The 11,286-nt window shown below is 40.5% G+C and overlaps 1 protein-coding gene across 3 annotated transcripts in view; it reads left to right on the top strand.

The window, feature by feature from the left end:
* Positions 1–5,700: 5,700 nt before the first annotated feature.
* FRMD5 (FERM domain containing 5) overlaps positions 5,701–11,286 on the top strand; it is a 42,176-nt gene continuing 36,590 nt past the window's right edge. For all 3 annotated transcript variants that reach the window (XM_075207512.1, XM_075207511.1, XM_075207510.1), the window contains exon 1: positions 5,701–5,876. In XM_075207512.1, the coding sequence (XP_075063613.1) occupies positions 5,772–5,876 (105 nt within the window). In that variant the 5' untranslated portion in view covers positions 5,701–5,771. The remainder of the gene's footprint in view (positions 5,877–11,286) is intronic.

Raw genomic sequence — 11,286 nt, 5'->3', positions numbered from 1 at the left:
GCCTTCAGCCCTTAAGTTCCGCCTAAGGGCTGAAGAGAGAGAGAGAGATTTTAACTTACCAGAGTTTGATGCTTCAGCCAAGTTCCGCCGTGGAACGAATGTGCGTTCCAAATGCCAAACTTCCTGTCAGTGGAACGCACATGCGTTCCACGGCGGAACTTAACGGCTGAAGCATCAAACTCTGGTAAGTTAAAATATCTCTCTCTTTCTGTCCTACTACACCCCCCCCTCCTTAGATGGGGGGCGCCGGTGCCCTGTCTCGCCCAGGGCACCAAAATGTATAGTTACAGCACTGCATGTGATATTGTACAGTATGTATATTGGAATATCATAAAGTGCTTATTAGAGTTACAAGCCATGGAGACACTATAGAAATAAGGACCATGCCTAAAGACAGTGGAGGAAGTCATTTTGTGGGCTCAACCAATAATAATGAGAACCATTGACATTGATAAGATCCAGTAGCCTATGTCCTAATTATAAATTAGTGATCTATGGCTCCTAGTGAACTGATAGGCTAAAATTTCATGAATATTGATTCAGCCCACAAACCGGTTGCTTTTACTACGTGTAGATGATGAGTGCACTTCAACAGCTTAACATTTGAAAGATACGCTTCATTGGTCAGAAAACTTTGCAATGTATTCCCTTTGGGCAAGTTATAAGCAGGAGATTGCTTTTGTCATTCTATCTATAGAAATTTGCTCTGTGCTTTGAAAGTCTATGAAACAGGCTGTCTCTTTGCTCAATGTTTATGCTCATTGATGTGACTGGTAGAGTCCTTATGTCAACTTGTCCTTGAAGAATGTGCTTTGTTAGATGTGGAATAGTAGTGGATGTAAATGGATGTAGCAGTAGTAGGAACATATGAGGAAAGAATAAAAGTATTAAGTAGGACATGACATTACAAGATAGGGCTGTGCGGAGCCATAAGAAGGGGCATAGCTGGTTCCTGGTATTAAGAGGCCCAGAGTCTCTAGCGCCATGATCTAGGCTATTTAAAAAAAGAAAAGTGTTGTTTTATACATTTTATTTTTTTTCTTTGCTGCTATACTTAAACTGTTGTGTGAGTCCGGCACCTCTATTGCATAAAAATCTGAACGTTTCTCTTCTATTAGGTAACTTTACACCAGGAGAATAAATGGATGTGGTAAGCTTGAATGTGGGGTAGGTCGTTTGAGAACCGTGTAGCAGTTGTGATCATGCAGTGTTTTTTCGAGCAGATCAGAGAGAACATCTGCTTTAGCTTTCCATCCCAGTTTCAGGAGAGCTAGACTAGACTAGGTTTAACTTGTTTAAGGGGTATATTTACTGAACTGCGGGTTTGAAAAAGTGGAGATGTTGCCCATAGCAACCAATCATCTTTTAGTAATCATTTATTTAGTACATTCTACAAAATTAAAGATAGAATCTGATTGGTTACTATAGGCAACATCTCCACTTTTTCTACCCCGCAGTTTAGTAAATATACCTAAAGTGTAGCGTTTGTAGCAATTACTTTTCTAACAGGCTTATTTCTAATCTCTGCAACACTTTTCTGGTTTTTCAAAACCTCTCCATAAGCTCTATCAGGAGGCTGACCAAGGTGCAGGACAGGAGTTGTAGGAATCATCAGATTGATTGGAACTATCCCAACATTCAACCCTTATGGATACGTATCAGAATTATTTTTTTTTACTACATCTATTATCTTTCTTCTGTAGCTGAAATTTGACCTATTTTTAAGCTATACTCTCTGGAGAGTCCCATACATAAGAATAAACATATTAGACTTTATTGCAACCACCTACCAGAATACGGCTTATTGAAAATATCAATGAAAACTTAACAAATGGAATTGTTGACCATTATCCTAAGAGGCTCTTCTATCGTGATTCATAAAATATGGGCACACTGGGTCCAGTTTCACCATCAGTCCCAACCAAATCCTGAGCCCTTTAAGCGGTGCCATTAAAACATGAGCTGTGTAATTTAATATGTTACTGACTCTTTGGTTTACATAAGAGGCATATATATCAGTACATTCTGTATCACGATGTATAGATATAGTATCCATTCAGCTGTTACAGGGCCAAGAGGCATAAGGGGCCCGGTGATATTTAGGGGTCTAAGGCTAACGGCATAAGGGTGCCTTGTACTCCCATTATATATTAGCCTAGAAGACTCTGCACTTTTGCACTGTGATTTCCTACACATAGCAGGCAGCAATACTTACAACAAAATGTACATTGATGCCTTCCGGAACTAATGTATTCATCCTACATATCTGCTCACCCTCGTTTTGGGAGATAAGTGGATGATGTGTTCTTTTCTCTGGTAATTTCATCTGAACTTTCTAAAATGATTTGACACATTGGGGCATATTCAGTTGTTGGCGTTATAGCCAAAAATATTGCGGCGCGCGCACTATTACTGTTATTACGGTAATAGTGCGCATAAATACCGTTATTACGGTAGTTTTCTCACTGGATTTCAGCTCGCGGCTCAGGGAGCTGCGAGCTGAAATCCAGCTTATTATTACCGTAATAACGGTAATAGTTTTAACGTCGCTGGGATTCTAAACAATTGAATATGCCCCATTATGTGATTTTAATCCTTTAATAATAAACATATTTTAATATTTCACATGACTAGGTCTACCAACAAGGTGCATACCACAAAAATAGACTTTTGCAACAAGAATATTAGATTTTTGTAAATTCTCTCCATTCATATAACTGCCTCCACAAAACTTGTTCCCTGAATCTGCTGCCATAGTTTGCCTCATTATATAAAGACCTTTGGTACTCAGCTTTTATTTGCAGCATCACTGCAGTGAAAATGAACAAGGCCCTTTGCTGCACAGGGGGCAAGTTATATAAAGAGGTGGTTGTCCAGAAGTGTTTAAGACTATTAGGTTAATGTTAGAATCAATTTGTTTCTTACATCTTTTACATGAGCTTAGAGAGCTTAGAATCACATAGGTCAATTTGATCAACACGCTTGAAAGAAGAGACTTCTTTTCCTATAACACCTGGGGATAAATGTATCATTCTCCGATTTCTGCAAGTCGCCGGAATTCGGTGGCTTTGCAATGAAAAATTAAAGCGGCAATGGCTTGTAAAGGCAAGTTTGCCTTAATAAGCCATCGCCGCTTTCAATTTTCACCACAAAGTCGCCGATTTCCGGCGCCTTGCAGAAATTGGAGGATGATACATTTACCCCCTGGGGCAGAGACAAAAACCCTTTCATGTGATGGTGCAAAATCAAACAAAGTGTTGGGTACTTCGTAATAAACACAAATTAAGATCCATTATTACCATGATTAATATATATGAGGTGCAACTACCCCAATATTACAGCGTGTGTGGCCGCAAAATTACCCCTATACTTAATAATCTGATTAAAATAGTTTGGATCATTATCAATGTTGATAAATGCGGACAGAAGAGACCTGCTACTGATCCCTGTTCATCATCTTCCAACCACATTAGCAGGTCCCAATGAAGCCGAAGAGATTCTACAGCTTGGTGTTATTTGCACATAGTCCCATCTAAATTGGCCACATTGGTGCATTGTCAAACTGAATGCTAATCATATCTCTCGACACTAGGGCAGAACAGCAGCATTGTATCTTGTGTGGCTGGCTTTGTTATGTTTTTTTTGATGCTTGCAGAATAATTTGCCATTTTATGAATAAAATAATATCCCCATGGCACCAACATGGTGTATATACTCTTGTCTAGTTTTATGTTTAGTCACTGTACCTCTTAAAATGCTACTATAACAAATAGTGGAAATGTAGAAGTGGTGGTATAGAAAATGTAAGTGAATGGAATTTGATAGTTTTACAATGAAGGCAGTAGGAGAAGTTGTGGTACTTCATACTACCACATACCCAGGGCCGGATTAACCCGAAGTCTAACTGGGCTATAGCCCAGGGACCTGGGGCATCCAGGGGGCCCTTCAAAGTCCTCAGCAGCATTATTGATCGGTCCGGGGGCGGGGGCGCCCCCAGTCCGATCAATGCTGGTGAGCACTGTCAGTGCAGTCCTCCGTCCCCGACGCCGCTCAGTAATCTGCTTACTGAGGAGATCTCGCGAGATCTCCTCAGTAAGGAGCTTACAGAGTGCCGCGGAAGGAGGACTGCCCTGAAAGGTAAGTGCTTGGGGGGGGGGCTCACAGGGGGCGGCATACATTGGGGGCCTCACGGGGGAATGGAGGCTCCCTTAGCCCAGGGGCCTCCATTCCCTTAATCCGGCCCTGCATATACCAGCCCACTTCCACCACTGATTATGACTCAAAAAACCACAAGTTCCTTTACCAATATAAAAGCCCTTGGCTGATGGCCATGTGGCTTCTGTGGGGCCCAGGAGCATAAGGAGCCTCTATGAGGGACCCTGTGCTGTATTCATATTTATCTACTCAGACCTCATATTTTACATTTACATTTTATAAAAGGATAAAAGGAACACCTATATGATAGTGGAAATTGTATCAGATTGGTAATGATGTAATTAATGGAAATGTTGGTTCTTGTTTTGGTGTGAGAAAGATCTCTTTGAATAGTTATGACTTTAGAAATAGAGAACAGCTAGGATGTATAATTGACGGACAGGGGCCTCTTCCAGATTTTGTTATGTGGTCCTGTACTTTACACTGTTTTCTTATATATGGTGTAATGTATCCCTATATAAATGATAAGGACATTATAAATAACACAGTGCAGTGACCATATAAAGGCACAGGGCCACAGTTGGAGTATTTTTATACAGGTCATGGCTCTCCAAGGTAAAATTTATTATCTGTAATAATTTCTAGTAGGGAGTGCCAGAAGAGGGCTGGCAAATTTTAGCTGGGGGGGGGGGGGGGGGGGGCAAGACTTGACTTAGCAGCCTATTAAGAACATTTAAAAAAGAAAAAAATACAGGTGGCCCAGTGACCCAGCCCAAGGTTGCCCACTATGGGACTGGCCCGGGGGGCAGATGCCCCCCAACCCAGCCTGCCCCTGGGGAGTGTATCATTCATTGTAATACAGAAGTTTTCAAAATGAATGCTGAAGTGATTAGCTAAGAACTCACCTTTTATACAAATATATTTACACAAGTTTATACATATATTAACATCACTTTTGTATTAGATCCTTATGATCTGTCTGGTGCTGCAGAGTTGTGTGGTACCTTAAAAATAAACAATGGTAATGATCTACAATAGGGAAACATCATCCCTTAAGGAACCCATGTTTTCCTGTTTGGGAGTATGTTGGATGCTGTATTCAGTCAATATAATTATGTTTAAATGTGTTTCCTGATTTGTGTGTATTGTGAAGCAGAATCCTACTTTCTTTGAATAAGATCTGTCTTGGTATACTGAGTATAATGAGATGTATTAATAACTATTAAGATTTTACCTATTAATCTTGTGTATTCACACACCTAGGTGACTGCAGCTCCTGTAGGACTGTATATTACGTTGTCAGGTTGCACAGAGCCGTAACCCTATCTGCATATACATAGCTCAGTGTCACTGTCCTCTCTGGGTACCAACAATTATTGTAGCGATGATGGGGACATGGAATTACGCCCCCTGGCCGCCTCTTTCACCTAGTAGCGGATAGTGGCTCTTTCTTCCTAGATTCTGTCGTCCTTATTGGTTGGCAGAGCTATCACTCAGTTTTGCTGCTGCCTTGATTGGTCGGCTAGACTGTAGAGGCGGGCTGTGTCTGCAGCACTGCCCGGCGGGCGCACTGTGACCCGGAGCGGGTGTGTGCCCGTCGTGTGCCCGGTTTCGGGATGATGCTAAGTCGCCTGATGAGCGGAAGCAGCCGCAGTCTGGAGCTCCCATGTGTGTGCACTGTGAGGCTGCTGGACGACTCGGAGTATACGTGCAATGTGCAGGTGACAGGAGGGACCAGGGGGACGGGATGGAGGAGTGGGGGGACACGAAGGACAGTCAGGGCACGGGTGGGCCTGTGTGTGACCATATCTACACATGTGTGTGCCTCTTGTTTAGTCCAGGTCCTATGTGTGTTACGTTCATACGGTCACCTTTAGTACAGTGTGCTCGTAGCTAAGTGCCTGACACACACAATGTACTTATATTCTTGTGGTTCTCACACATACAGTATTCATTCACCTTGTGCACACCTTGTATATAACTAATTGCCGGACACACAGTGTACTTCTGTACCTGTGTGTGTGTGTTGCACTCATATGTTTTACTTGTGTTCTATATCCACCTAACACACAATGCATGTATGTTCTTATGTCTGATTGATTCATTAAGTCTACTTGTGTAATATAAGCAAGTGCTTGATGGACAAAACACTTCTATTCCTGTGCCTGTTATGCTCATGCTGTCTACTTGTGTGCTATAACCATGTGCCTGACATGCCATGTACATATAGTATATTCTTGCTTGTGACTCATACTGTCACATTGTGCGCTATAACCAAGATCCTGACACAATGCTCTTATTCCTGTGAATTGCACATATATACTTGTTTATTTGTGTGCATTAAACTCATAGTCTATGTGTCATATAGGCAAGTGCCTGACACAATGCAATTATAGTCCATAAGCAACATGATTATATGTAAAAACTGTAAAATGAATCCTTATATTTTGTCTGTAGTGATGACATAAGTTTTAGTTAGCAAGTAGTGATGTCACTCCTTTAAAATGTATTCTCAGTGAGTAGTAATGTTGTATGTCTCACATGACACATTGTGAAAGTGTTCTTTGTTCAGTCTAACCTGCTGGCTACACACAATCATATTTGGTTGTCCAGTCTTAGCTGTCCATTGAACAATCTATGTCCCCATCATGCCAGTTCAAAATCTGACCTAAGTGGACTGTATTTTTTCCATCTGGGATTAAAAATATGTTGATAGCTTCCATTGCTGTTTGTGTTTAAACAGAAGGACACCCAGAACTGTAGGTGAACACGTAGCAGCCAAATGCACTTTACAACATGTTCACTCAGCCTGGCTCCTGAATAGTCAGACATGTCTCCAAATTGTGTGCCCATTCAGTTTTTGAACAGATCTACTGAATAGTTGAATCATAGTGCGGGCAGTCTAACCGGACCTATTGGTCTTTATTTGCTGTCAAAAGTCTATGTAAAGAGAAGGCAACATTTCAGTTTAACACCCAACAACAGGCTGTGAATGTGTTATTTGTAGCAAATGTTCTCTGTGTGTTAAACTTGCTCTGTGTCTTAAACTCTCACTGACTGCTGTCTCCTAGTTTGATCTACTAATTGCCTTTTTGTAAGTACTGTGTGTTACATAATACACTTCTATCATTACTTTAGACAATGTTCCTGAGTATTACTGCTAGTAACCATTATCACTTTGTCTACTGCACAAAACAGTCTTATCATTGTGGCTTTTATAGTACTGAGACACTCTTTGTGACTGGTGAATGCAATGAGTTCTAGTATTACATTATAACTGTGACAATTACCACTATCAGAGTATCTGTTGCACAATGTGCCTCTATTTCTTTGCACGCTACAATAATATACTGAATTCTAACAAGTGTCCCTGTGTGTGTGTTATATTACATATGTGTATCTCTGTGCTTTTCGAACTTGGGATGTAACCTCTGTCTCTGTATGTGTTCTTATAAGATACAGTTTAATTTTACTACTAAATTCACAAATAAAACTCCCTGCATTATTCTTTCCCTGCAATATCTATGAAATGGTTCAAAGTGGGAATGCCATTTTGCCATTATAATCCATGAAATGTTCTTTTTAGAATTTGTACTTAGCATCCTTTATTACACAGGGCTACTATATTTTCACTAAGGATACATTAATGAATCACTGTTACTGAGGGTTATTTACTAACATTGTTCAATGATGCAAAGTTGCAGTAAATCTATAGTCAGATTTGCGTTCATTTTCTAAGCTGCACAAGACAGATTGTTCACTATATTTTTTGCTATGATTAGTGCAGATTTGCACCTTTGAGCAATGTTTTTAAACTACTCTCATTGACTATTTTGTTACCACACTGCTTCCTATGTTGTAGGCCAGAGCCGGATTTAGACCTCATGGGGCCCTAGGCAGGATACTGTTTTTGGGCCCCCTCCCTGAAACAATCCATAGCACTATATTTTTGTAGCCTACCATATACCCCTATAGTTAAGTAGAAGTGAAAGTACGCCGCCAAAGGTGGTGGGGGCGTGGCTTGCATCTTTGGGGGCGTGCCTAACATGTGAAAAGAGCAAGGCTACAGAAAAAGGCACCCGATAATTACCGAGCAGTCCCGGTTTTTAAGTAGTTGGGTCAAAACAACCTAATAAGCATTTAAGACAGAAATTCACAAATACTTATTAAGTTGTTTGCAAAAATAATACACATAAATCCAAGGATGTGCCCTTGTCACTTTTGTCCATCAATCATCAAACTATGCCCATTTATTGCCACTTTTGCCCCTTCATTGTATTACCCCTGTGCCCCTTCACTGTATCACCTCTGTGCCCCTTCATTGTATTACCCCTGTGCCCCTTCATTGTATTAAACCCTGTGCCCCTTCATTGTATTACCGCTGTGCCCCTTCATTGTATTACCGCTGTGCCCCTTCATTGTATTACCGCTGTGCCCATTCATTGTATTAACCCTGTGCCCCTTCATTGTATTACCCCTGTGCCCCTTCATTATGTCACCTCTGTCTATGTGCCTCCGTTTTACTTACCTGTCTTTTTCTCTTTTGAATTCCTCTTTTCTGTCTTCTGGTCTTCTTGTCTTTTTTCTTCTCCCGCGCAGCTCCTCTGTGTTAGTCCTCCTCACAGTGGCCGGAAACAGACTAAAAAAAAAAAACAGTCACGTGATCGCGCGACACGTCCCGGCAGTCTCTCCTCCTCATTCAGTGGAAGCAGAGAGGAGGAGAGACTGCCGGGAGCCGCGCATGCAATCACATGACTGGTTTGTCTTTTACTTTGTTTCCGGACGCAGCTTATTTTAGTATGTCGGCGGACAGAGAGGGATGGCAGGCGCCCCTCCGCCTTGCCTACCCCGCTCACCGCCAGTCCTGACTGGGCCCTCTGGGTACCGCTAGGCCCTAGGCGGTTGCCTAGTGGTAAATCCGGCCCTGTTGTAGGCGTACACTTAGATTGACAGTATTTGCTTGCTGTATGCTGCAGGCGTTGTTAAATTTGCAAGTTTTATTATTATTTTCAAATGTTTTTAGTTAAGTTATCCAGTAATACAGTTTTATCTACAAAATGGATCATAATTTAATTATGAACAATGTCACCATTTATTTTAAATATATCTGCTAATCTCTCTTTATATTTTTCAAAGCATGAAAAGCCCTATGGCTGGCAAAAATGGGTGTTTTCACCGCTGATATGTACATCAAGGGGTTACTGTTATAGCTTCTATTGGGGATGCTTACTTAACTGAGATAGCGACAGTACATGTCCAATTGAAATACTTGTTCTGTTGTTGCCAGGGTGGCAAGCATTTTTTCAATGGTCAATAGTTTCATAATTTTTTTAAAAAAATTTTTTAAATCAATTTTATTTATTTATTCTTCACTAAGCTTTTCTTCAAGTCTGGTGACAACTAAAAGGCTTGCGCGTGCACATATCGGCAGAGACGACGGGGGAAGCATTAAGTTAACACTTACTGCTCCAGGCCAATGTTGCTGCAGCAGCTGAGTATCACTCACCTGACTTGAAGAGAGATTATTGATAAATTGCAACAATAACACATTTTTTGTCGCCTCCACAAGCTGCAAAGAAAAATCATTTTTATTATTACTTGATGATAAATAGGCCCCTAAATCCTGATAGTTTGCACTAGTTTATTTTGTCGTTTTGATGTAATCACTTTTTTATTCCATTTTACACTTTTATGTAAAAAGAGATCCAGTGATTGTTATGCATGCATTATTTCCCAACTATTATCACTGTCTTGTATTAATATATTAAAGGTTATCAGGGTATTTTCTTCTTATATTGACTTTTTGAGAGTCAGTAACGGGTTGAATCCCTCAACATCTATTTAGCAGACGCTCAAAAAGGCAAAATATTGAAGAAGCGATTGTAGTATATAGGTTCAAAATAAAGACAGTCTGGATGTCCGCATCTGCTACACATTTGCAAACACAAAAAAACACCTCTCAACTTTACAGTAATTGAGGGGCAAAATCAGCCCACAATGCCCCTATACACCATTTATAGTTTCCAGGGACACTTGTCGAGGTAGAGCATCCACACAGGGTATGGTTGGTGCCGTATCACCGGGCCTTGGAGCACTACAATTCCCATCCTGTCTTGTTTAGTGAATATGATAATAACATACTTTTTGCTTTTTTAAATACTCCACTTCAATTAATATTAACTTTTAAAGCTTATGGGATACTAATATGGTGAGAATTGCATCTACCATGCAGAAAAATAGGGATGTTGTTGTGTATTTGGTCAGTGCAGAAAAATAGGGAAATTTCCAGGTACAAATCTTTAAAGTACAAAATCTTTAACCCTGGAAATGCCCCTGGAAATTAAGGACAGTTGGCAACTCTGCCCATTTTGTTACAACCTTGCCCAAAATTGCTAAGCCTTTTAACAACAAGAAAACAGGACTGTCTTATCAAAAAAACAGATGTTACGACAAAGGGGAACATATAAGAAACACTCTAGAAATGTAAAGCCTTGATATAGTAGGGCAAAATAACAATGCACCTTTTTTTTCTGCTCCTGCTTATGGATCCCAGCTGCTAAACAAGGAAGTGATTATATGCACAAATGATAGTGAGCGAATAGTGCTCGAGTACAACAGGTACAGACCACAAAACAAGAGCTGCATCTCCAGGGACTTGTGAGTCAACAGCTGGAGAACCACAAATTACCAGAGCTAGTGATAAAGCATTATTTATTTATTAACAGTTATTTATATAACAGTAGCACACTCCGCAGCTCTTTAGATTTGAAGCCAAGCACAGTAATAAAGCAAGACTGTTTATTAATAGAGACACCAAGAGGTAAGAGTGCCCTGCTAGCAAGTTTACAATCTATAGAATAATAAGAGTTTGATATATGAGGTTAACTAGTCTATTTACTAAGACATGATAATAGGGCTGGTTTTCTATTGCGGTTTTATCGCACCAATAGAAAACCACCTATCACCATGATTTATCAATAAAATCTCACTGAGGCAGCTGAGCGATACTCTTCTGTCTCAGCGAAACAGGCCAGGAGCGGTAAGGCTTTACTTAATGCTTCGCTAGCCTAAGGGAAAAATGTTTTATTCAAGTAATAAACTGTTTTCTGTTATTGCTGTCATGAGTTGGCA

Source organism: Mixophyes fleayi, chromosome 4 (assembly GCF_038048845.1).
Source record: "Mixophyes fleayi isolate aMixFle1 chromosome 4, aMixFle1.hap1, whole genome shotgun sequence".
Lineage (NCBI taxonomy): Eukaryota > Metazoa > Chordata > Amphibia > Anura > Limnodynastidae > Mixophyes > Mixophyes fleayi.
Note: the sequence above shows the minus strand (reverse complement) of the source record. Positions and strands in the feature narration are given on the sequence as shown.